The 27,244-nt window shown below is 41.5% G+C and overlaps 2 protein-coding genes and 1 pseudogene across 7 annotated transcripts in view; 2 read left to right on the forward strand and 1 right to left on the reverse strand.

The window, feature by feature from the left end:
* On the reverse strand, positions 1 to 1,419 carry LOC148855254 (putative serine/threonine-protein kinase-like protein CCR3 pseudogene; annotated as a pseudogene). The gene has a single exon (XR_016112983.1). The product of XR_016112983.1 is annotated as a putative serine/threonine-protein kinase-like protein CCR3 pseudogene (transcript).
* LOC148855255 (two-component response regulator ORR21-like) overlaps positions 1,122 to 27,244 on the forward strand; it is a 40,914-nt gene continuing 14,791 nt past the window's right edge. For all 5 annotated transcript variants that reach the window (XR_016113054.1, XR_016113053.1, XR_016113056.1 and 2 more), the window contains exons 1-5: positions 1,122 to 2,475; positions 13,016 to 13,168; positions 13,251 to 13,652; positions 13,903 to 13,979; positions 18,406 to 19,608. Coding sequence is in view for 1 of the 5 variants with exons in the window: in XM_088985264.1 (XP_088841390.1) it covers positions 2,292 to 2,475; positions 13,016 to 13,168; positions 13,251 to 13,652; positions 13,903 to 13,979; positions 18,406 to 19,608 (2,019 nt within the window). In the remaining 4 variants the exon portion in view is untranslated. The remainder of the gene's footprint in view (positions 2,476 to 13,015; positions 13,169 to 13,250; positions 13,653 to 13,902; positions 13,980 to 18,405; positions 19,609 to 27,244) is intronic.
* On the forward strand, positions 24,609 to 25,591 carry LOC148855256 (uncharacterized). Its single transcript, XM_088984896.1, has 2 exons — positions 24,609 to 25,239; positions 25,392 to 25,591. The coding sequence occupies exons 1-2, from the start codon at positions 24,609 to 24,611 to the stop codon at positions 25,589 to 25,591; spliced, it is 831 nt and encodes a 276-aa protein (XP_088841022.1).

Consider the following 27,244-nt stretch of genomic DNA (forward strand, 5'->3'; position numbering starts at 1 on the left):
TTCTTGTTTACAATCCAATAATCAATATTTATATACACATAAACAAAAAGAAAATGAAATTTAATCCAACAAATCATAAAAAAGAGAAAAAAATTTGCAACCACGGTCGAAAATCAATAACATTTAATCTGATTCGGGAACAATTGAGAAAGTTGCGCTTGCACCATCACCGTAATGATCCATCAGACTCAATGCACTCTCCAAATTAGTCACAATGTCTGCCATCGCGGGCTGATCCCTTCCCTCTAAGCTCACACACCACACCCTCCTATCTAACACCCTCTGCAACTTTCCCCCGTTAATCATGGGTACCGCATAGTCCACCACACTAATCAGTCCTCCCTCCTCGTCCTCCTTGAATAGTTCTGTCTTCCCCTCGCTCCTCGGCGTCAGAACATTCAGATTGTAATACTCGGGGTCAATGTACCCAACCGTTCCTGCTGCTTTCATCTGCGTGTATTCCCCATTCGTCTTTGGCCCCATTAACAATAACCTAAAATCCGAAACCCTGGCCATCCAATTTCCGTCCAACAAAATGTTTGATGACTTTATGTCTTTGTGAATTATCGGTGGCACGGAGTAGTCGTGAAGATACTCGATTCCCCTCATGGCGTCTAGTGCGATTTTGATCCTCATCTTCCATGAGTTCAAAATACTGTTGCTCTTGGAATGTAGATGATCATAGAGTGCGCCATTCTTCATATACTCATACACCAAAAGCCTCTCGTTTCTTTCTTCGCAGAAGCCCACTAGACCAACTAGATGCTTGGGGTGAAGATGGGACAAGAAGGCTAGTTCCGAATCGAATGCGGTTTCCTTCTCCTGCAATTTCTTCAACTTGTGGGATGTCTCTCCCCTTATAATTGCCACCTCTCGTCCATCCACCAGCTTCCCCCTGTACACAATCCCGAAGCTACCCTTTCCAATCTTATTCTCCGACGAGAAGCCGTCAATGGCTGCTACAAGCTCTGATAAGGTGAACTTCTCGGCCCAATCCACGTGCTTCGAAGAGGTCCCACTCTGCCACATAATCACTTGGGAGCTTTGCCGCATAATTGCTCGAGAGCCCTGCCGCCTAATGGTGGATGATCTCGAGAGAGTGTTCAATGGACCACTGCTTGCTGGCGTGCCAGCATTAGCATTGCCTCCGGTTATGGTGGGTTGAACGGAATTATTGACTTTCTTCTGTTGGCAACAACATATTCCAGCCCACAAGGTGTAGATAAGAGTACATGCTCCCAAAAAGATCCCAACAAATCCTATAACAACAAAAGCCAATAAACCCTTGCTCGTCTTTTTCGATTGCGACTGTTGTGCTGGCGGCGGCGGCGACAGCAGCGGAGCTGGTGGTGGCAGTAGGCCATTGCATGGCTTACAGATATTCCTGGAACCATAGCAAAGACCCTGCGAATCACCATATAGTTAAAACACTAACAAAGAAGAGATTACCACCGCGTTCGTGAAATCGGAGAAGATGAACAGTGTTTTTCTGTCAAGGGATTAAAAAATATTATAACGGCGAATTTCAACGGGAAGTTAACGAAAGGGTCTTTGTCTCACAGTCGAAGAGGTTTTTGTCGCAAAACAAATACAGAGGTCTTTGTCACAGACTAGTACGGAGAGTCTTTATAAATCAGCGCAGTTCAGAATTTACTAGGTTTAGAATACAGGAGAATGCATCCTGACCGTAAATTGATGTTAAATTCACGGATAGGATGTGATTTATAAAGGTACAGGGCTAGTTGTAGAGGGGCTGGAATTCAGAATTCGCATCGTATCTCCGTACTTTTCCCAATTTTTTATCAATTTGTTAATATAGCGTTACGCCCTCCTTTGCTCCTCCTACGCCTCGTTCTTTCTTTTGTGTGTTTATTCATTAATTATTAATTTTCGTCTTCTTTCCTTATCTCTGTGCTGTGCTGAAGCCATTCTCGATTTTCTGGATCGAGAGTCTGACATGAAATAAGCCAAAATCCCTCGAGAAATTCTCTTTTACTCGTTCGAAGGTCAAAGCAGGCGGAACAGTGATTGGTTGCAGATCCGGTCGGGGTTGGAATTGAGAAGAATCTGGAAGGTTTGGAGGAGGATTTTTTGAGCGAGTGACTTTGAGGTTCTGGTGTTGATGATCTGTTGGGAAATGGAAATGATGCGGATCTCTCGGTTTGGGTATCGAGTTCGAAGGAAGGATCCGCCATGGGCGAGGATCTGGTGGGTTTGAGATTGTTGGAGTGGAGAAGTGGGAGGTTTGAGTGGTTTGGTGCAAGAGTTGTTTGTTTTCGTGGGTTTTGGTGATGACTACTGTACAGAAATTGTCTGTATCGAGTGTAAGCACGAGCGGGAACAGTCATGGTTCGTGCAAGACTGATGCAGTTGTCTCGGATCAGTTCCCGGCTGGGCTGAGAGTTCTTGTTGTTGATGACGATACCACTTGCTTGAAGATTTTGGAGCAGATGCTTCGGAAATGCTTGTATCATGGTGAATCTGTCGTCTCTTCTTTTGCATGCGCTTGTATTTCATTTATTTCGTTGAGTTGGTGATTCAAATTGATTCTGAGATTTACTAGTTTTTTTTTGGCGTTTGTTCTTTGTTATTTGGATAAATGAATGTAGAAAATTTGTGTTAGAATTTAATAATTGAGGATAAATGTTGTTTGAATTCCATTTGTAAGAACGAAAAGCTTCAGTTGTTAATTACTATATTATGCGTTGTTAGTTTAGTACTTTGAAGTGGGCAACTTTTCTTCGTATTTGCTTTTTTGCTGTTTGCTTGATTCCCACTCAATGTGTTTAGATTATGATGACAATTGTACAAGGTAGTTACTTCGACATGTCATGGTAGATGTCAGGGTATTTGACACTTCGATAGGGTTTGAACTACAATATGTATGCAGTTAAAGTATCCACTGTTTCTTGTGGGCCTGTGGTCCATTTCAATGCCGCGGCCTTGATCATACAGTATGCATCTCCTCCACTTCTCTCTCTCTCTCTCTCTCTGAAGCTTCTGAGCGATAGAAGGTGAGTCAGGAACTGATGGAATGGCATTACAGGCTTCCTGTACTTGCTTCAAGATGACTACCGTATAAACATGAAAGTGTATAGATAAATCTTTGATATAGTTTGGTGATAATATACATGGGCCAACTCACAAACCTTTGATATGGTTTGGTGATAATAGACATGTGCCAACTCATAAATCTTTGATATAGTTTGGTGATAATAGACATGTGCCAACTCATAAGTCTTTGATATAGTTTGGTGATACTACACATAGACCACATGGCTTAGTGTATTGACTTTGCCACTTATTGAGATTTTGTTGATTTAGAACTACTTGATCAATTGGGATGTTGGTTGGATTGGTCAATTTGGGCCTTAGGTTGTTTGTTGTAAATTTCTCCAGTTCAACTTCTTGGGGTTGGATGCTTCTTTCCTTTTTTACCCAGCATGGGGTGGGGTAGAGGAAAAGTGGATAAATGGTAAGTGATCTTAGAGCATGTTTCTTACTTAGTTATATCTTTCAATATTTGCTGGGTTTAATCTTGGTTAACATGATAGTGTGTCACCTCAGCCTCGAAGTGTCACCTCATACATGGAGTGTCACCTGTAATCATAGAGGAGGAACGTTAGAGGCCTCGAGGTGATATCTCGGGGATGGTCAAATTAGTAACACCAAAAGTAGAGAAAATGAACTGAAGAGATTGATAAGATATGATATGAAGTGAGGTGTGCCGAGGTGTTTGGTTTGTGTCTTGTGTGTGTCCTTAAACAAATAAGGGGCTCACCTATTTATAGGAGAGGAGTTTCATCCAAGAATGGGCATGCCACTCTGTCCGTAGGGTAGATTGTATCTAGTCACAGCTGTGGTCCCACTCTATTCGTAGGGTAGAATGTATCTAGTCACATCTGTGGTCAATTTATTATTCTGTTATTCTAGTTGTTATTTACTTTTCAGTTTTATATTGCTATGTGTTATGATGTAGACACCAAGGGTAGATGTGTCCTTTCATGTAACTAGCATAACATATAAATATTAACTTAAAGCGGCGGCGACAGAATATTGAGATTCTGTTCTTCTCCTCAAAACCTGTGTTCTACTGTTCTCTCTTCACTCTTTCTCCTCCTTCTTCTTCACTTTCTCTTCTCTTCGAACTTGAAGTTTTTTAATGATCAAGACTGATAGCAGTCTTGATCAATTACATGGTATCAGAGCCAAATTAGGGTTTCTCATGTGAGCCTAATACTAGTCGACCACATGAAAATCTCCTAGGACTAGGAGCTGAAAAGGAGGAGTTCGCAGACTGATTCTTGGAGATCGCTAGAAGTGCTAGCAGCTATTGGAAACTTGTTAGGGTTGCAGAGTGTTGGTGGTCAGGAAGGATTAGAGAAGAGTAGGGTTTGGGGAATCCTAGAAGGCAGCAAACAACTTTTCCTTGTAAGTTATTTACTTTCTAAGAAGTTATATAAGAGAAGATAGGTTGGACCTATCTGGAGGGGAAGGCCGAACCACTCTAGGGTTTTCTCTATTCGATTCACTAGGGTTTTACAACAAACTCTAGGCCGAACTGTCTCAACTGTGTTTCTCTCTACTCTAGGGTTTGAAAGTGATCTTGCGGCAAGCCCTAGTGTTTGACTGAACCTTGTGGTTTATATATACAATTTCTAGGGTTTCTTATTAACCCTACTGCAAGTTTATATACACAGTACTGATTAGATTGTGCAACTAAATTGTTCACCTTAAGGACTGATTAAAACCCTAACTCTCCCAAGCATATCAGACCTATTTTAAGCTATGTTTTAGAGTCCTAAGGGGTTAGAGCTCTACGGTCAGCTACTGTTGTGTTGGCTAGTTGGTTTCAGTTCAGATTTATCTCAATTTGTGCACATACACTGTGAAGACAAATCAGGCCCATACTGTTTTTTGATTGTGATTGGTAGTCTAAGTGCTGTTTTGAGACTTGACAGAAATGGAGTTTAAAAATCAGGCAGAGGGCAGCCTCGGGAACATCAGTTATGGTAGTGTTTCTGAGATGGGTGGTCAGATTACGACCGTAAAGTTTGATGGATCAAATTATTTGGAATGGGCCCAATCAGCCATGATGGCTATTGGTGGAAGAGGTAAATTAGGGTACCTCTTGGGAGATATGAAAGAACCTCCCAAGGGAGACTCGACATATACCAAGTGGATTCAAGAAAACTACTTGGTTATGACATGGTTGTGTAATTCCATGCAACCTCATATTAGCTGAAATTATTTGTGGGCAAAGACAGTTAAGGAGATATGGGATGTTATGAAAGAAACTTATTCCCAACCCCTTAATGTTGCCAGAGCATATGAATTGAAATGTGAAGTGAAAAATCTTAAACAAGGAGAGAGACCGGTTTCAGTATATTTTTCTATCTTGCAGTCCCTGTGGCGTGAGATTGATCACTTAGAGACTCTTGAGTGGGAGAGTCCCAGAGATGCATAGATATATAGAAAGCAGGTTGAGAGAAACCAAGTATTTGAGTTTCTGGCAGACCTAAATTCAGAGTATGATATTGTACGGCAACAGATTTTGACTAGAGACAGTGTGACTCTCTCTCAGGCATATTCATTTGTACAAAGTGAAGAGACCAGAAGGAAGGTTATGATGCAACGTCAGCCCCCCACACCAGCCTTTGTAGCGGTCACACCCAAATCAGGGGGTGATTCAGAGAAGGATAGGAGGAAGGAAGACAAGAAGGATGTGGTGTGCGAACATTGTAAGAAGCCCAAACATACAAAAGAAACATGTTGGAAACTGCACCCTCACTTGGTTCTTGCGAAGTTGAGAAGCAAGAAGGGCACTGCTCATGTAGTAGTGAACACTGAGTTAGCATCCTCATCTGGCACAAAAGGAACATCTTTAGAGACCTTAGTTGCAGTTCGGGCTGGCCTAATGCTATTAGAAAAGGAAGTTGGAAATTCAGTTCAGCCACCGCAGTCCTCATCAGCCCCTGCCACATTTGCCTTCGCACATTTAGGTACTTGAGCTTCAGCCTATCATGCCTCAGCTCCAGGTACTACTGAACCTTGTTGGGTAATAGACTCAGGTGCATCTGATTACATGACTAGCTTGCCTTCACTGTTTACTACTTACCACTTGTCTTCTGGTAGGGATAAAGTATCTATTGCTGATGGCTCCCTGGTTCCTATTTCTGGAAAGGGTGACATCAAGTTATTAGATACTATCTCCCTGTCATCTGTCTTGCATGTTCCTAAGCTTGATACTAACCTTCTTTCGATCAGTAGTATTACCAAGCATATGAACTGCTCAGTAACCTTCTTTCCTGACCGATGTGTTTTTCAGGACTTGGAGATGAAGAAGGTGATTGGGATTGGCCGTGAGACGAATGGGATCTATCTGCTCGGGGAGAGGTTCCGTCAGGGAGAGTCAGTTGAGAAGATGTCTTTTGTTTCTCAGAGTGTGAGTCCGGTTATGCTTTGGCATAACCGATTAGATCATTTGTCTTTTCGGTCTTTACAGAGTCTGTTTCTTGCTTTATTTGAGTCTATTGAGTTGTCTCAGTTACAGTGTGAAAGTTGTGAGTTTGCTAAGCATTGTAGAAAGCCTTATTTATTGAGTAATAAAATGAGTGATAATTTTTTTGATATTGTGCATATTGATGTTTGGGGGCCTTATCATATCCCTTCCATGGGTGGGTACAGATATTTCTTGTTATTTGTTGATGACCATACTTGTTTTTCTTGGGTTTATCTCTTGCGTTCACAAGATGAGGTACCTTCCCTGACCCAAAATTTTCACCTAATGATCATAACCCAGTTTGATGCCAAGATCAAAGTTCTCAGATCTGATAACGCAAAGGAATACTTTGCTAAATCATTGACATCTTATCTTCTTCATCATGGAGTTATCCACTAGAGCTCTTGCCCTCATACACCTCAGCAGAATGGAGTTGCCGAAAGGAAGAATATGCACATTTTGGAAGTAGCTAGAAGTCTCATGTTTACTTCGAATGTTCCTATCCACTTCTGGGGTGATGCTATCCTCACGGCAGTATACCTTATTAATTAGGTTTCTTCCAGGGTCCTTGATATGAGATCTCCTTTTTCCCTCCTACACCCACATGAGGACTTGTTTTCTATTCCCCTTAAGACATTCGGTTGTACCTGTTTTGTTCAGCTTCTCGGACCCCATCACTCCAAGTTCGAACCCAAAGCCTCCAAATGCATCTTCCTTGGTTATGCACAAACTCAAAAGGGTTATTGCTGCTATGATCCTGTCTCAGGGAGGAAGTTTGTCTCCATGGATGTCACTTTCTTTGAGGGGACACCCTATTATCCTCGGGTTTCCCCTAAGGGGGAGAGCAGTGAGAGTGGGGGTTTGAGTCCTTGTCTTCAGGGGGAGAGCAGTGAGAGTGGGGCAGTTCCTTTACCTATTCCATTGGGTGATGAGGGTTGCAATGGTTTGAGTCATCGTCTTCAGGGGGAGAGCAGTGAAAGTGGAGTAGTTCCTTTACCTATTCCATTGGGTGATGAGGGCTGCAATGGTGAGGGTGTTCAGAGGGATCAGGAGTTGAGGGAGAGTTGCGATGGTGAGGGTGGTCAGAGGGATCAGGAGTTGAGGGTCTATCACAGGCGGTGCAGGCAGGTTGATTCTGATCATCAGTAGTCCAAGCCAGCTCCAATCTCATCTACAACTCTAGGTCCAAGTACTACAGTCCCAGCCATTTCACCTTCTACAGTTGATCTTGACCTTTCGATTGCAGTCCGTAAAGGGAAACAACATTGTACCACATCTACAACCCATTGTATTTCCCATTTTTTATCCTATGATCGCCTATCTCCTACCTACAGGTCCTACCTTAGTTCCATTTCCAATGTCCCTATTCCAAGAACAGTGCAAGAAGCCCTATCCGTCCCGGAATGGAAAGATGCAATGCAAGCTGAGATGGATGTCCTGTTGAAAAACAACACCTGGGAGGTAGTTGATCTGCCCAAAGGAAAGAAACCAGTTGGATGCAGATGGATATTTACGGTGAAGCGTAATGTAGATGGATCTATTGAGAGGTATAAAGCTCGACTAGTTGCAAGAGGGTTTACACAGACTTATGGCATAGATTACTTGGAGACCTTTGCACCGATAGCCAAGATGACCACTATTCGAGTCCTATTATCCCTTGCAGCAAGTCACACTTGGCCTTTATACCAAATGGACGTGAAAAATGCCTTTCTGAATGGAGATCTGCACGAAGAAGTTTACATGCGTTTGCCTCCTGGATTCTATGATGTAGAGATAGGTAAGAAGGTCTGCCGACTCAACAAGGCTTTGTATGGTTTGAAACAGTCACCTAGGGCTTGGTTTGATAGATTCAGACTAGCCCTTGTGAAGTTTGGTTATGTACAGGCCCAGTCAGATCATACCCCATTCATCAAGAGGGTGGAGTCCTTGACGCTATTGGCAGTATATGTTGATGATATTGTGGTCACATGGAATGATAGCCATGAGATTGAGTCCCTTAAATAGCTCCTTCATCAAGAATTTGAGGTGAAAAACCTTGGTGCACTCCGGTATTTTTTGGGTATTGAGGTTGCTAGATTCAAATAGGGGATCTTTATCTCTCAGAGGAAATATGTCCTAGACCTGTTGGCAGAAACTAGAAAGTTAGGTGTCAAGCATGCAGATACACCAATTGAACAGAACCACAGGATTAGTGCCGAGAGTGGGGAACTTCTTGAAGACAAAGTTATGTTCCAGCAGTTGGTAGGAAAGCTCCTATATCTCTGCCTCACTCGGCCAAATATTACTTATACTGTTAGTGTTGTCAGCCAGTACATGCATTCTCCTAGAACCACACATCTTCTTGTGGTAGAAAGAATCTTAGCCTACTTGAAGAGATGCCCGGGTAGGGGTATATTGTTCAAGAACAACAACCACATGAAGGTGGGGGTCTATAAAGATGCTGATTGGGCTGGGAGTGTTGGTGACAGAAGGTCTGCCTCAGGATATTGTGCCCTTGTGGGAGGAAACCTTGTCTCCTGGAGAAATAAGAAACAAAGTGTTGTCTCTCGGTCAAGTGTTGAAGCAGAATACAGGTCCATGGCCAACGGAGTGGCTGAAATCCTATGGCTAAGATCTCTACTTGAGAAGTTGGGTATTGAGTATGAGAAGCCCCTGATGCTGTATTGTGATAATCAAGCAGCCATTAATATAGCACATAATCCAGTACAGCATGACAGAACCAACCACATTGAAGTTGACCGCCATTTTGTACGAGAGAGGGTCTCATCTCAAGAAGTATGCCTCCCTTACATCACATCCAGTATGCAACTAGCAAACATCCTCACTAAATCCGTATCAAGAAAGAAGCTGGAAGCGGATCTATTCAAGTTGGGAATGATGAACATTTACTCCCAACTTGAGGGGGAGTGTAGAGAACATTGATGTGGGCCCCACAGCTGCGGATCTATCCATAGGGTATAATGTATCTATTCGCAGCTGTGGTCAATTTATTATTCTGTTATTCTAGTTGTTATTTACTTTTCAGTTTTATATTGTTATGTGTTATGATGTAAACACCAAGGGCAGATGTGTCCTTTCATGTAACTAGCATAACATATAAATATTAACTTAAAGTGGCGGCGGCAGAATATTGAGATTCTATTCTTCTCAAAACCTGTGTTCTATTGTTCTCTCATCACTCTTTCTCCTCCTTCTTCTTCACTTTCTCTCCTCTTCGAACCTGAAGTTTTTTAGTGATCAAGACTGATAGAAGTCTTGATCAACTACAGAACCCTCAAAGACTTCAAAACCTGAACCAATAAGTAAGAAAGAACATAAAATGTTGTCCAATGAACAAATTTTTTTCTTCTTTTCCTATAACAGAAATAGGGGTTCAGCCCCTATATTTTTTGAATTTTTTTTTTCTTTCTTCTTTTTCTTCTCATGAATATGTTGATTTTCTATACTTTAACATGAAGTTTATACTTTTGTTATGAAAATTATGGATATTTATTAAGGAGAAACGATTATGGAACCTAGGGAACTACCCTAGGATACATGTTTTTACTTGAAAAAAATTCATTGCCTAGGTGACGCCTAGGCAACTAGGTGCCCCCTGTCACCTAGCCTCGCCTTGGCACCTTAAAAATATGGTAATGAGTTTATTACTGAAGTAAAAAAAGTATAGATCCCTATATCTCTTCAAGTTATTGATATGCAGATAGGGGAATGCAATGACAACCACCTAAAGCACATTCACATAACCCTATGCAAATAGTTTTTGGAAGGTAAAGTCAAAATCCCTACATGGTGGCTTGTTGGAAGCCTGGACTTTAAAGGGGAATGCACCACAATGCAACGCCAGATCCAAACACCACCTAGATGGTCAAAACTATGCAATTTTTTATGATGCATTTTGATGGCCACAAATATTTGTTTAGTGGTTGAATTTTTGAATTATTTAATTGTTCTTGTCATTTTTAAATCAGATGGCTAAAATTATTTAATTATTGAGGGAGGGAATTTGATAATTGTTTTTTATCAGGTAACTTTTCCTGTAACTCAGCTTTATGTTTTATAATCCTGAACTTATTGGGATCTTTTACATAGTAGGAAAATAATTAAAGTTATAGAGTTTTTACCTGCTGAGTGAAAATTGAAGCCTAGGTATTTTCTTTCTTTTACAGTGATTAATTGTAGCCAAAGGAGACAACTTACTAAGTTTATTTCTTCATAAACTTTGGGGCAGGGAGAACTCTTCTTATTATATTCTTATATTGAATAATTATTAATTTTTTCTCCATGTTTATGCTTGTTTGTGTGGTGTAATTACTTCTCAAGTTTTATGTTTAGATTTCATTGAGACTTTTCCTAGGGTTGGTAAGATTATATTTTGTTCTGTGGTCTGAATTCATGCTCACTTTTGATGGTGAGATTCCACCGAGGATTTGTGAATCTATTTATTAACTCAATGAGAGAGGTGGGACTTTGATTTCCAGAATGATGACCTTGTTCAAGTGGATTCCTAGGTTATCTAACTTAATGATCCTGTTAGGAGAGGGGTTGTGATGGTTAATTTTGTTTTTTATTTTTTATTTTTGTTTTTTGTTTTTTGTTTTTTGTTAATATTGTCTCGTTGTTGTGTTTTCTGTGGTTATTTGGCATAGCCCTAAGGGGTTACAAATTTGCAGAATAGGGTTGCCAAGCAGGTTGTTTAGTGAGTTTCCATAAATAATCTAGGAACATTCCATACAATGATAACTTAGTTTTGTGTCGCTCCCAGCCAAAGAAGTGTGGTCACCCCAGTGCCTCCAAAATTGAGGGCTTCTACAAAAAAGAAGGCCAAATCAGTGCTTTTCCCTTCATATCTGCTCCTTTTTCTTTGCTTGTGGTGAGGCTTCTGTGCACCTGTTATGGAGCGCCACAAGATCCACGGTCTTATGGACAGTTTGGGTGGAAAGAAATAATAGAATCTTTGAAGGAAAAAGAAAATCGAGGGAGGCTTTGATTGATTGCATCACTATCAAGGTAGTGCGTTGTGTAAAACCAGCTGAGTTGGTTAAGGAATTCAAAGTGGTTGATATAATCAGGCACTGGAATTGAGTAGCAAACTCTTCAATATCTAGTCCAGCAATTCAAGAGAGTTGGGAAGCCTCTACTCAACAAAAATTCAAGTTCAATTTTGATGGCAGTTCTTTTGGTAATCTGGGGCCTTCAGGTGTAGGAGTCGTTAGAGACAGGGAAGGAAAAATTTGGCTCTTTTATTGGGGTCTATAGGAGTTGGCGATTCGTTAAGAGCTGAGGTGTTAACATTCTGCAAGGTCTGAGACTGGCTAAACAGATGGGACTACACCAGATTGAAGTGGAAGGGGATTCAAGATTATAGACTGGATGAAAACTGGAAATTTGGGAATCTGGAATCCACAGGCAAGCTATGAGAGAAGTTTGGTGTCTTACAAGGGAAGTTGAAGCAAACTTCCAATGGGTTAGAAGAACAGCAAATGGCCTGGCTGATGCTCTAGCCCAGCAAATATCAAACAGGAGTGAACTTTTCTGGGCTGTTTTGTAACAATAGTTATGAATTTGGGTTCAGTATTCCAGCTTTGGAATGTTTGAGATGTTATGCTATGTTTTTAAAATTTTAATGAAAGTTACCGTTTCCTATGAAAAACAAAATGATTGCTTAGTTTTGAGCTTAAAAGGAGTACCCATATTCCACTCCCCATCATTTACTGATGGCACAAATTTCGGTCCAAAATACCTTGCCATTTGTTCATAATGAACCCTTATGGGCAACTTTTTTCGTTAAAAATGACATGTATAAATGGCTATTATCAATTGTCAAAAACTCTCAAGGATGTGTGTAGGGATGATATGGACCGCTGTGGGGTTGAACATGTAGTTAATGCAATGCATCCCTTATCTGATGGGTAATCTGGATTGGGCACAGGATTCCTCCACGTGGAAGGAATAGGTTTGGGGGGGGGTCTGTAGGAAAGCTCTTTGTTTGAGCCCACTAGGAAGCATTTTCAGAAGCACACACACACTCTCACACACACACACACACACACACACACACACACACACACATATATATATATATATATATATGTAATAGATATATAAGTCTAACAATGGTTATGACACTGAACAGAATGGAATGGTGGAACTAATATAGCTGACCCCGTATAGTTGGAACATTGGAGAAGGTTAGATGATTTTGATGACATATATAGTCTGTTTACTCTGTTATTCTATTCTTTTAGTGTGATTCCTTAAACAACCCAGGAATATTGTACATGGCAACTTGTTTTGGGGCCCAAAAGGACCCCATGAATTCCATCTTTGACCTTTATTCAGGGTTAAATTTTAGAACAGAAAACTTTTCCATGTGTTTAAAAGTCCCTTCTCCATACATCTTTTCTTGACTTTATATTGCAAATATCAATTTTTGCTAGATGTTAATGTAATTATTCTTTTAAAAATGTAATTACCACAAAATAAACAACTGACACAATTTTTATTTGGTCACAGTTACAACTTGCTGCCGGGCTACTGTTGCTTTAAATCTTCTTCGGGAAAAGAAAGGTTGTTTTGATGTAGTAATAAGTGATGTTCACATGCCTGATATGGATGGCTTTAAGCTTCTTGAACATGTTGGGCTAGAAATGGACCTACCTGTTATCAGTGAGTAACATTTGTTTTTCCTCTTAACATAGACAATTAGAGTTCTTGGTTTTCTGAAATAATTTGATGCTATCTTCTTTAGTGATGTCTGCTGATGGGAGAACTAGTGCAGTGATGAGGGGGATCAAACATGGGGCTTGTGATTATTTGATTAAGCCTGTACGTGTAGAAGAGCTGAAGAATATTTGGCAGCATGTTGTTCGTAAAAAGTGGAATGAGAATAAAGAACATGAACAATCAGGTAGTGTGGAAGATAATGATCGCCATAAACGGGGGGCAGATGATGCTGAGTATACTTCATCTGTTAATGAAGGAACAGATGGTAATTGGAAAGCACAGAAAAAAAGGAGGGATGCTAAAGAAGATGAAGAAGATGGAGAAATGGAAAATGATGACCCATCAACATCAAAGAAACCTCGTGTAGTGTGGTCAGTGGAGCTCCATCAGCAATTTGTCAGTGCTGTCAACCAGCTTGGCATTGATAGTATGGACCTCTTGAACAAATCCCTTTTTCACATGTGTTTTCCTTATTACAGAAGTATTTTGTATTACATGATAGAGATAAATACAGCCAAGTGACAAACTGCCACTGCAAGTTCCTGCAAAATGAAAGATACAAGCTACTATATTATGGCTTGTGATTCTAACAATTTCTTAAGGATGGTTGGTTTATACCTCTTTGCTTTTTTTTTTTAATAATTATTAGTGATTGAGTTTTCTTGCTTGCACTGCAGAAGCTGTTCCAAAGAGAATACTTGAGCTAATGAATGTTCCAGGTCTAACTAGAGAAAATGTTGCAAGCCATTTGCAGGTTTGGTTTCAAATTACTTGCGAATTTCTCTTCTTGTATGTGCTGACAAGAAAGATTGTTTTTCATTCTTTTTCCCCGTTCTCTGACAAGTTAATAATATTTTAGTTGATAATACGGTCCCATGCACAGTATTAGTCTATGCTGGACCATCTTTTGCACCCTTTGTTGATAGTAATTAAATACTTACCTTCTAAAAAAAAAGGAAAAAAGTTGATAATAGTAAGAGCCTTTATGCTATTTCTTTTAGGTTTCAGTCTATCCTCTGTGATTCTTTTGATGAGTAATGAGTGATTTTATTTTTTTGATAAATAAGAGTGATTTCATTAAATCAAATAAAGAGAGTACAGTCAGCCTAGGAGGAGGCACGGGGTGTTACCTCCCCCAAGGACTGAACTATAAGCACTAAAACACACAAGCCTGAAACACAATTACAAGGTAGCCCAAAACAGATTTCCCCTTGATACCCCTTGCTTGGCCAGAGAATCAGCCATTGCATTTGCTGATCTGCTAACCCATTGAACCCTGGCTGTCATATTTCTTGTCAGCCATTTAACTTTCTTTAACAGATCCATGGAACCCCAGCAAGCTGTTTCTGGATTTGTCAGCCAGCTCACTACTACCTTGGAATTCCCTTCAACTACCAAATTGTCAACTCCAAGTTGATTGGCCAGCTGTATACCTTGTACCTCTGCTAGTATCTCGGCCCTTAAAGAATCACCAACACCAGCTGGTCCTGAAAATAAAGACATCATATTGCTGTCTTTATCTCTTAGAGTCCCTCCTATTCCGGATGGCTTTGGGTTACCTTGGCAGCTACCATCAAAATTCAATTTTAGCATTCCTTCCGGTGCTGGTTTGCATTCTACTTGTGGTTTGTTCTTTGTGGAGACTGTAGAAGCCACTGCTGCCCAATTTCTCCTTAGGTCATCAAAGGAGTAGTCCGCTAGCAAGTGTGAAGATTTCAACCACGAGGTTGTCCTTGTCATTATCCACTCCTTGACTTCAGCAAAACTTCTTTCATTTTCTTGAAATATTCTAGCATTTCTCTCCTCCCATAATGTCCACAAGGTAGCGGCCCTGAACCATTTCCACATTAGCTTCCCTCTTTTTGTCATTCTCCCAAAGGCAGACGGAGTGAACAGTAGCTTTACTTCGGAGGGCAAGTTCCACTTGCACCCAAATAATGATACAACCCAGTTCCAAATATTGGCAGCAAAAGAGCAAGATATCAACAAATGGTTACAGTCCTCACCCTTCACTTTACACATAAAGCACCGATTTAGGGACAAACACATATATGGTTTTTTCTTTTGCAAGTTTTCCACAATATCGATCTTACCATAATAGGCTTCCCAACAGAACACAACTATTTTAGGAGGTATTAGCCTTGACCAGACTTCTTTAACGGGGAAGACCTAAGAGGAGGGGGTGGAGGAAAGGGATTTAAAGAAAGATGCACAAGTGAAGGAGCCAACCAGGGTTAGAGACCAAACCCTTTTATCCGGGTTAGGGGGGGTCAAAGCACACAATGTTTAGAAGCAACAAGAGGTCTGAAACACAAGAAGATTTGTCATCCCTTAACCCTCTTTGGACCCAAAATCCCAGTTTAAAGCTAAAGGGAGAACTGGGGAAGGAACCTCAAAATTGGTTTCTTTTTAAAGAGGGAGATGGAATAGAGAGAAGGGAAATGGTCTTTTAGGGGTTGAGTTCTTACCCAAAAAAGAACGGAATTTCCAGAACAAACATCATACCTTACAAACCTGAGGAATTTGGGGATAATGCCAAAAATTGCCTTCCAGGGTGTTGTGAGCAAAGCCCTTCGGGATACCCCGGCATTCCAACCTGATTCTGAATAGCCATGGATACTCTTCACTACTTCATGCCACAACCTCTCTCTCTCTCTCTCCCTCCAAGGGCCACCTCCAAAGCCACTTACCTAAAAGAGCTTCATTCTTACTCACTACATTCCCTAATCTTAGACCTCCTTTTTTACTTCGACTCACCACCTCCCACCTAATGAAGTGTCTTCCTAGGTTCTCATAAGAAGTCCATCAATTTTTCCAACCTCTTTGCCTCCCTTTTAGGAATTCTAAAGACTGATAGGAAGTATATTGGCAAGTTGGCTAGAGTTGCCTTAATCAAAGTAACTCTACCCCCCAAGGAAATATAGTTTCTCTTCTAGGCTACCAATCTTTTTTCAAAAATTTCCCCTACTGGGTTCCAGAACCTACTTTCCTTTGGATTTCATTAATGAGTGATTTTATTAAATACCAGAAAACATAAACGATGCACATAGGAAGCTTTCCACATTGAGGTGCGGGATGCAGCCTCTAATCAATACAAAGAGTTGCAACTTAGCCCAAAAAATCTGATTCCCATTCACCCCATGTTTAGCAAAATTCATTCTTTGTCAAATTTTGCTCCTTGAAACACTGCTTGGATTTCCACATTAACTGAATCCCCCACTCCAGTAGGACCAGAATATAATGCAACTATTAATTCTTCTGCATTTCTAAACACTCCCCCAATACTAGAAGGCCCTAGATTGCCTAAACTACTTCCATCAAAGTTGAGCTTGATTGACACCCTCTTCAGGAGGCTTCCATGCCATTGACAGTTTAATTCTCACACTAGAGATTTTGGCAACCTCTTCTCAATTTCTTCATAAATCATCACAGCCTTGATTAGTATGAAATATGCTGTTGGCTGTTGAGCAACACTTTTTGTTGGTTCACCAGTATAATATATGGTATTAGCTGTTTATACTTAGAGAACATATGATGGGAGATCTACCTGTTCAATAATTTTTTATTCAATTGGCCAAATTTTTTTAACTGTTTTTAATTTTTTTGGGTGAAGATAATTGCATTTTGTTAGATAACTATAGATAAAATCAACTCATAAGTCCAAACAAAAACATTTTTTTTTTCTGATAGTAAAAAGAAAAAGATTCATTAAAATAAAAAGGTATTACAAGCTGCTCAGGTGTTACGACAACACCGAAGAGAGACAAGACAAAAGGTACAATCAGAATTACAATTTCGTAATTCAAAAACATCCCAAAGATTTACCCCTAAACCTGACTGGCAGACTAAAGCAAATCCACAGAGACAAACACCCATTCTTCTACACACTTGCCAGAGGCTGCAACAATCTTTTCTATCATCCAATGCTTGCCTTCAAGTAGTCATTTATTCCTTTCTTTCTAGATTGTCCGACGAATGGCAAACGGAACTCCTGCACCCTTCACATCCTTCTCTTTCACATGCTGCCCTCTGAATCCTCTGCTTCAAAGGCTTCTTCCTGGACCTCCTTTGTCCCAAGCTTCACCCCTCCACCAGTTTCTTCTGTTCTGTTTTCTCCTTAGTCCTCTTACTTTTTTTGAATTGTTGAAATGCCTTTCTTGCAAAACCCTCTCTGTCCCAGAAAAACAGCCCAAGTGTCTTACCACTGGTACTTTTTTCTTCTGTTTAAATTTCTTCCTTCTGTAGGCTCTATCCTTTCATTTGCTTCCTCCCCAACCCTTCCTTCACTTTCATGGTGTCCAACCTCTCCCCCTCCTAACTCCACACCCCCTTTATTATTTTCTTTTTCACCTACAATTATTGATCTTTCTTTCCCTTTTGTAGACCCTGGCCACCCTACTGTCCCTTCACTATCCTCTGGAAACTTCCTTTTTTTTTTTTTTCTCGAGCCCCATCCTCCTTGTCACCACTTCCCCCTAGTTTCCACCCCACTGATTCCTGCCTAACCTCAGCCAAGGGAGATGCAGAATGACCTCTCCACTATTATGTTTGAATGGCCAGCATTCACTGAAGCCGCAACTTCTTTCTCAGCTGTCTCCCTTGCTAGAACATCAATAGGATCACTCTCAATAACCTGAAGGCAATCTGAGGTCAGCAATGGATCTTCTGCTTGAACTGCTACTGTGATTGGAATGGCCACCTCCTGCTGTTGAAGCTTGTCTTCGCTTGGCCCAGAAACAGAATTTTGAACTCCACTGTCTCTGACCTCTTGATCCACACCTAAACCTTGTGATAGCCCAAACCCAGTCGACCTTTGATCTATTCTCCCTACCCAACCCAGTTCAAGTTGCCACCCCCTTTTCCTTTCTTTTCTTCTCCTTTCCTATTTTACCCCTTTTAAAACCCCTAACATTTTCTTCCAGTTGCCCCTCTTATTATCTCTTAAGCTTCTAATAATGAAGTGGAAAAAGACAAAGATTAATAATGACTGATGATAATGGAAAAAGGCACAGCAGCCAAATTAATAAGGTCCTTCAGCCACTGGGGAGGGGAAATGAGAGGATCTTCCATTCCATTCGTACCTCAACCGGAACTGGCCAGATCATGAGCTATTGCATTCCATTGTCTTGGTTTGAACAAGACAGACACGCTGGATCTAATTGTTTTTAATTTATGTGCAGAAATTCAGACTTTATTTGAAAAGACTAAGTGGAGTAGCTCAACAACAGGGTGGGATTCCTAATTCATTTTGTGGGCCTGTAGAATCAAATGCGAAAATGGGTTCACTAGGTAGACTTGACATTCAAGCTTTGGCTGCTTCTGGTCAAATTCCTCCACAAACGCTGGCTGCTCTTCATGCTGAACTTTTAGGTCGACCAACAAGTAACCTGGTTTTGCCTGCAATAGATCAGCCAGTTCTTCTACAAGCATCACTTCACGGGCCCAAGTGCCTTCCTGTTGAAAGTGGTGTAGCATTTGATCAACCTTTAATAAAATGTCCATCTAACATATCCAAACAGTTTTCTCATGCCAATATATCCATTGAGGATATTCCTTCAGGCTTTGGATCATGGGCAACTAATAGTGTTGGTGGAGTGGGCCCAGTGAGCAACCTTTGGGGTTTAAATACTCAAACTAGTACTGTTTTGATGCAAATGCTACAACAGCAGCAGCAGCAGCAACACCACCAACAACAACAGCACCAGCACCAACAACAGTGCGTTCTATCTGAAACTGGCCATACAATTAATGTGCAGCCTTCTTGTGTTGTTGTACCATCTCAATCATCAACCAGTTTTCCAGCAGGAACAACTGCTGTTTCCCTCAATCAAAACTCCAGCTTCAACAGCAATACTGTCATTGATTACAGCTTACTTTCTGGGCAAGCAAATAATGTCTCCTTAGGTATTGGACAAGTCCCAGATGTGGACATAAAGAATATTAATGTGCTTAATGGGTATGCTGTCGCAGGATCTGTATCCCCAATGGTTTCATCTTGTTCAGTCCGTGCTGACAGTAGTGCAGGTTGGCAAGTCCAGAATTCAGCTGTACCTTTTACTGCTTCTAGCCAATTGCCAGGACTTGTTCCAAATAGATGTGAAATTCAAGGTTCATATGGCACAAAAACAGCTGCACTTCCAGATCCAGGGCCCAGCAAAAATCTTGGTTTTGTTGGTAAAGGGACTTCCATTCCTAGCCGGTTTGCAGTGGATGATCTTGAACCGCCAATTGATAACTTGAGCCATGCAAAAACATTTGGTGATGTTAATGGAGACGTAGTGAAGCAAGAAGTCAATTTTGATTACATTGAGCATGCTAAAGTAGGTGCCCCAGTGTTCCGACAATATTCTCCAAATGATCTTATGAGTGTTCTCTCAAAATAGGTAATAGCATTTTCTTTTCCTTCTATGCATGCTTGATATCATTATTTTTTTGAAGAGGTAAAGTAAAATTGTATTAATCAAAAAGGATAGCAAAGTATAGCCACTTTGACAAACTTATGTATGTATAAACACCCTTACGAACCTTTAAAATAATTTACTGCCACAAAAGGAGCCAAGATATCCTCCTTGAAAGGCAAATTAGTACTCAGCCACCCTCTAATATCATCTAAAACTGGTATCACCTTTTCTACCTGGAACTGCTTTTGATAAAAAATTCTCCTGTTTCTTTCCCTCTAAATGGACCACAGGACTTCCAAAGGAATAGCATTCCACCGAATCCACCCCCTCTTGCTCATTCCCCCAACCTTCCAATTTTCAAGAAGGGCCTTTAAAGAAATAGGCATGTAGATAGAGTACTGAATAGCCTTGAAAAGGTCTGACAAGATTCTAGAAGAGAACTCACAATGGACAAACAAGTGGTTATCCTTGCCACATAAGACAACTGGTATCTGGCCGCACCATACCTTTTGTAATTAACATATCCTTCACTATGCACTTTCTCCAGCAGCTACCCAAACAAAAAACTTCACTTTTGGGGGAGCTATTCCACCCGAAACAATTTGACTAGGGAAAGAACATAGATAAGCAATTTCCAAACCTCTATAAAAAGATTTAACTGAAAAGGATTCAGATTTGGACCAACCCCAGCAGCATTGATCTAGAACCAAAGGGTTTAATCTTATGCTTTGCAGCCTTGACAACAGCTCTGAAATTTGAGGAATCTCCAACTCATTGAAATCTCTTCTGAAGGAGGGAACCCGGACTTCCGGACAAGAGAATCTCCAAAAAAAACACAGCAATCAGCTACAGAAGCTTCTTTATCAGAGGCTGGAGGAAATAACTCTGGAAACACCTCTTTTAGTGGGATATTGGAACTTCAATGCCATTTCAGAATTTCAACCTGGTGCCATTCCCAACCTTATGTTTGATTCCTTTCAAAAATTGAGGATAAGCTTTGTAAATCCCTTTCCAACCCATAAGTAAGGTTTGACTCAGCCGCATCCTGACCATTAATTTGAAGGCCATATTTTTGTGCAATTATTTGTTTCCATAATTCATTGGGTTCCTTGAAGAATTAGATCTGGAAAAGGCCTATGACTTGGTGGATTGGGGTTTTTGTTGGAGGTGATGAAGAATAGTAGTTTTGGGAAAAAATGGTGCAAATGGATTTTAGGGTGTGTTAGGAAATTCCATTACACTATTTTGGTGAATGGAGCAGTTGTGGACCACTTTCTTGCTTTAAGAGGGCTTAGACAAGGAGGGCCCCATCTCCCTTTCTATTCACATTGATTGCAACAGTAGCACATACCCCACACCCATTTAAATGGGTGGTCTCTCTATTTTGACATTCAAAGTTCACATTGCATCTATAAAGCATCTTTTCATATGTGTATGGCTCCTTAATTATTCTTGTAGAAGGACATAATGATCCTTTCTCACGGTTTTTAATCATTAATCATTCTTTGGGGTGTGTGCTATTGTTGATGCCCATTCAAATTGTTCTCTTTCTTCAAATTGCTCTTGACATGGTATCAGAGCAAGTTCCCTTTGCCATTTGTTGGTTGATGTTTTGAATTGTGGATTAGAGAAGGAAGTCTCTCTCTCCGGTAAGGTCGCTCTCTTCTCCGGTGAAGTTTCTTTGTTTGAAGTCAAGATGGAGCGAAATGTGTCTTTCAGGAGGCCAGGTGGAGGTAATCGAAGGTGGGAAGCTCTCAACTGGTATTGTAGAATGGGGAAGGAAGGGAGGACAAGGCTCTCAACCTTTCTTATAGTGAAGTGGTGGCTGCGGGGGCTTGGCCGGTGTTTGGGTCTTTGGCAGAGATTTAAAAGGCGTGCCTAGGCGCACAGGTGAGGCGCATTTTAGGGTAGGTGCCTTGCCCAGGTCCTAGGCGCAACCCATTCAAAAGGTGCACACTTGGTGCGCCTTGTGCCTTAGCCCAGGCGTGCGCCTTTTAAAAATTTGCCGCCTTTTCCTTTTTTTGAGTCTGGCGGCTAGGCCGGGGGATCCGCCTCCGAACCCCGTGCCACACCCCTCAAGGCTAGTCCAAACAAGTCCATGTTGAGGTCGCAAGCGAACTGGAGCTTCAATGATCCCCTATTTGGTAATGTTGTCTATTCATTCATCCTAAAAAAATATCTTCTTAAAAGCAATTAAAACTATACAATTATTATTTTTTGTGTGAAAACTAAGAATTTAAGACCCTAACATGGACTTGTTTGGGCTTGCCACGAGGGGTGTGGCACAAAGGCGGCTCGTAGAATTAGGAATGTAATATGTCACATTAGCTACTTGATGCAATTGAGAAAAAAAAGAGATTGTGGGTTTTATATGCTTGAAAATGTTTTATTTGTTTGATTTCATTTTTAAATTCTCATTTGAATATGCTTTACATATTATATTTATGTATTTTAATTTTAGATAATAGGTTTTTTAAAACATTTATTTTAAAACTTAAGTTTATATTTTTATTAATATTATGTTTGATAATTTTTTGGGTTTTTTTTGCACTTTCTTTTGCATTTTTTTTGAATTTTTTAGCCTTTTTTTTTTTTAAATTGTGCGCCTTGCCTCAAGAAGGCACACGCCTCACCTTGCGCCTTGCACCTCAAGCGCAAAATGGCCCTTGTGCCTTTTTTATGCCTTACGCTTTTAAAACACTGGTCTTCGGAGGTGAAGTGGCTTGACGGCAAGAGGGTGGTAGTTACGGATCCTCAGGGGGTGAATGCGAGAAGGGATTTCTTGAGGAATTGTTTGGTGGGGAAGTTCTGTTGGGAGGAGACTAGGGGGGTGAAAGTGAAGAAAATGGCGGATGGGCTCTTCCTCTTCATTTGTCAATCGTGTGCAGGTGTGGAAGGAACCCCCTGTTGCTGGACTGGTGGGGGGCGAGCGTCGGTTGCTATTACCTTGATCCTTTTGCAGTTGGGGAGGACTTGGAGTCGAACTGGATTAGGGTTTTTGGTCTTCCTCTTCTCCTCTGGTGCCCTAGCATCATTAGGGCTATTGGGGATGCATGTGGGGGCTTCATAGAAACAGATGATTCCCCGATGGATATTTCGAACTGTGAGTGGGTTAGGATGAGAATCCATAGGGGGAAGGATATTCCGCACAAGGTGGAAGTGGTGGCGGGGGAAGTGGCTTTTACAGTTCAGATCTGGCAAGAGATGTTGCCATTGGTTCGAAGATGGAGAGGTGGTGAAGAGAGGTCGTGTGATGTTCAAATAGAAGAAAAGGGGGCTTCGAGCTATTCCAAAACGTTGGTTCTAGAAGACTCTGGCGAGAGTGTCCTTCCCTTTTCTTCTGAAGTAGTGTGAAGCAAAAAGTATGGATTGCGGGTCTCATCTCTGGTGGCCGGTGTTGGAGAAGACGATGCAAAGATGAGGTCTCTTGTGAACCGTCCGATTAGGGTGTCATCGAAGGGCTCAGATGGGTAGTCCCAGGAATCAGGTGTTAAGGAGGTTTGAAATTTGAATTTGGGGGGCAGTGGGCAGGTTTTGGGAGTTGAAACCATTAAATGTTTAATTAGGGAGTGTCTCGCTGAGATCCAGATGGAATCTAATGTGGGCCGTGTGTTAGCGAATCAACATGGGGTGATCCAGCCCCCTCTTCTTGGGCCTCAGTTGGCCCCATGGTAGCCCAATTGATATTCTTGGGCTAGGTGTGCAGCACCCATCCCAGTCGAGTTTAATTTGCTCTAATACGGAAGTTGGGCTTGGGCCTAATGTTCCAAAAGAACTTAATCCCCCATTGGATAGTGGGGCCCTTTTGAGTCCAATTTTTAGTTCGGCTAGGGGATGTCATCAGGGTATGGAGGCAGGGGCCATTTGGAATTCTTAGGAGTGTTGGGCGCTTGTTTCCCGTAAAGAGAAGAAGGGTGGGGGGGGGGGAGCCGTGGACCTTGGCTCGGCGGTTGTGAAGTCTTTGCCCTCCCAAATGGGTGCATTGGAAGGTAAGGTTCAGCAAAAGCCAAATCAGTTAGTGGTGCAGAGTGAGGAAGAGGATCTATTGGAGGTGGACCCGATTGTGATGGTGTTTGCGGAGTCTCAAGCTATGGCTGATGGAGGTGGACAAGAGGACATGGGGTTACAGGGGGAAGGGAATAAGCTCTGGAACTCAGCTAGGGGAGTTTCCATCGAATGGGCAGCTGCAGGAAAGTAGTAATGAATTATTGGCTCCGCCGAAGCTGGTTGGGGAGCAATCGGTAAGTGGTTCTGATTCCTCTTGGGTCTCTTCTAAGTTATTGGGGCTGGGGAAATTCCTGGGGATCTCACTAGAAGGTTTGGAAGAGGAGACAATCAAGTACTTGGAAGGGGTTGAGCAAAGAATGCGCTTGGCTAGGGGAAAAACCACAGTAAAGAAAGGGGGTAATAAGTCTAAATGAAGCAGAGAACTGTTACGGTTGACCTGGAGCCTTAATGAAAGAGGGGGTAGCAGTGAGGGAGTTTGAGGAGGCGGGGGGGGGGGTGGGGGAGAAAGGCTTAAATGCTTTTTGTCATACTGGGTGGTTTTGTTATGGAGTTCAAGGTTCTTTCTTGGAAAGTTGGGGGTTTGGGGTTGGGGAGAAGAAGGTTGGTTGTTTGTGATTCTCTGAAAACTTCAGGTTCAAAGGTGGTTCTGATACAAGAAACTAAATTGGAAAGTGTGGAGGCAGCAGTGATTAGGAGTATCTGGGGGGAGGGGGAGGTCAGGTGGGGGTCAAAGTCTGCTGTTGGAAGTGCAGGGAGGTTACTGAGCATGTGGGACCTGACTGTTTGTGGTCTCATTTCATTTCAGATTGGGAATTTTTCAATTTCCCTTGTTTTGAAGCTTGCTGATGATAATGCTTGACAAATAACTAATGTGTATGGCCCTAATGACCGAAGTTGGAGGGAGGAGTTTTGGGAGGAACTGGCTTTGGCTAGGGGTAATCTTTCTTGTCTGTGGATTATAGGCGGGGATTTTAATGTCACATTGTTGGTGGGTGAGAGAAGTTCGGGTAGGAGAAGATCGAGGGATATGGTGCAGTTTGCTGAATTTATCGACAGATTTGAGCTTCAAGACCTTCATCTCCAATAGTAACAGGTTTCTTCCTACCCTAGTGAGGCTGGACAGGTTTTTGGTTACATCTAATTGGGAAGATGTCTTTCCGGAGATTAAGCAGATTGCTCTTCCTAGGCCAGTGTCAGATCACAGTCCAATTCAGCTGGTTTGTGGTGCTAGAATGAGAGCCAAAGTTCCTTTTAAAATAGAGAATGCTTGGTTTGAGGATGCTAAACTTGTTCCTTTGTTGAAGTCAGTTTGGGAGGAGCTGCAGGTAGAGGGTACCCGTTCTTTCATTTTGGCAAAGAAATTGGGGGCCACCAAAGCAAGATTAAAGATTTGGAAGTTGGAAAAGAATTTGAATTTAGACACAAAAAAGAAGGCTCTCCTGAGTTTAATAAAGGAGATAGATACAACTGAAGAAGTTGGTTCCATAGCTAAGGAGCTTAGATTAAAAAGACAGGAGGCCAAGTTGAAGTTTGATAAACTGGCAGTGGTGGAAGAAATTAAATGGAGGCAAAGAGCTAAAGTTGCTTTGCTAAAAGAGGGGGATAGTAATACACATTTTTTTTTTTCACAAAATGGCAAATGCTAGAGCTAGAGCTTCTGTAATTACCAAACTTGAGGGGGGAGGGCAGGGTAGGTATCACTGAGGGGGAGGGCAGGGTAGGTATCACTGAGACTGACATGAAGTTTGTGGCATCAGATTTTTATAAGAAGTTGTATAAGGAATTTTGGTCTTTTAGACCTTTCCCTAGATCCTTTCCTTTTAACCAGTTGAGTGAGGAGCAATCTTCCCTTATTGAGGGTCCCTTCTCTGAGGAGGGAATTAAAGGAGCAATCAAGTTGTTGGCCGATGAGAAGTCTCCTGGTCTCGATGGCCTTACAAATCTCTTTTACATTTAATGCTGGGATGTGGTGAGACAGGACATCATAAATGTTTTCTAGGACTTTTTTGAGAGGGGTTCTTTGCAAAGAAGCCTGAACTCTACTTTCATCACCCTTATTCCAAAGATTGAAGGTATAGTCAATATAAGGGGTTTTAGGTCGATTAGCCTTTTGCATAGTTTTTATAAAATCCTAGCTAAAGTGCTTGCCGAAAGATTAAAAGGAGTACTTGGTAGTGTTATCTCAAACAACCAAAGTGCTTTCATTTCGGGTAGAGGCAGATGCTGGATTCAGTGCTTATTGCTTATGTGCTCATTCATTCAAGGAAAAGAGAAGGTTCCCTAGGTTTGATTTGTAAACTTGACATTGAGGAGGCCTATGACCATGTTAACTGGAGATGTGTGGACCTTGTGCTGCATCAGATGAATTTTGGGCAGAAATGGAGAAATTTGATTAAAGTCTGTATCACTTCTCCAAAGTTCTCAGCCCTGGTAAATGGGCTGGCTGCAGGTTTCTTTGGCAGTTTTAGGGGCCTTAGGCAGGGAGACCCCTTATCTCTTCTTTTTATATGTGTAATGGAGATCTTGACTCTGTTTTGTAAGAAGGTTGCAAGCTTGGGAGAGTGGGATGGTTTTGCTATTGTGCTGGGGGGAGAGAAGGTGAACATTTTTCAATTTGCAGATGATACTCTATGTTTTGTGGATGCCCCTCCCTCTCAGGTGGAACTTGTCCTTGAAATTCTATCTTGGTTTGAAGTGATCACAGGGCTAAAAGTAAATTGGAACAAGAGCCAAATCATCCCAGTTGGATAAGTTTCTAATTTAGCTGAATGTGCTGATATTTTGGCTTGTCAGATTGGATCGCTCCCAGTTAATTATTTGGGCCTCCTGTTAGGGGTGAGTGGTGGTTCCTTTTTAATTTGGGACCCAGTTATTGAGAGATTGGAAAGGAAGCTGGCTTCTTGGAAGGCAAAATATCTTTCTTTTGGGAGGAGGGTGGCTCTGATTAAGAGTACTCTCTCCAATTTGCATACCTACTTCATGTCTCTTTTCTATATTCCTAAGAAGGTTGCAAATCAGATCGAAAAGCTTCAAAGGAACTTCCTTTGGAGAGGCTGGGAGGAGGAGAAAAAAGTGTACTTGGTGAGTTGGGAGCAGGTTTGCCTCCCCAAATCAGATGGGGGGTTAGGTATAAGGAAGCTGAAAAATTTTAACTCTGCTCTGCTTGGTAAATGGATATGGAGATTTGCTGTAGAGCCTGATGCGTGGTGGAGATATCTTATTGCCAGTAAATATGGTGTGAGTTGGGGAAACTGGAGAACTAGAGATCGTCCTCCTAACTGGGGTAACTCCCTATGGAAAGGGATAATGAAGACTTATTCAGATTTGGCCAGGGGAGTCTCAATTAGGGTGGATAATGGTAATAGGACCAAATTCTGGAAGGACCTTTGGTGTTCTAATGTTCCTCTTGCTGAGTCCTTCTCGCTCCTATTTCAGTGTGCTTCAGATCAAGAGGTCTCAGTTGCAGATTGTTATAGCATTTTGAGTGGTTCAGTTCTTCGGACTCCCTCTTTTCGCAGGAATCTTTTTGATTGGGAGATGGAAGAGTGCGAATCTCTTGTCATGTCTCCAAAATCAAGCTCTGGATTATAATTTGGAGGACAAGTGGTTT

Source organism: Nelumbo lutea, chromosome 4, assembly GCF_056320005.1.
Source record: "Nelumbo lutea isolate HS-2025 chromosome 4, American lotus-T2T, whole genome shotgun sequence".
Taxonomy (NCBI): domain Eukaryota; kingdom Viridiplantae; phylum Streptophyta; class Magnoliopsida; order Proteales; family Nelumbonaceae; genus Nelumbo; species Nelumbo lutea.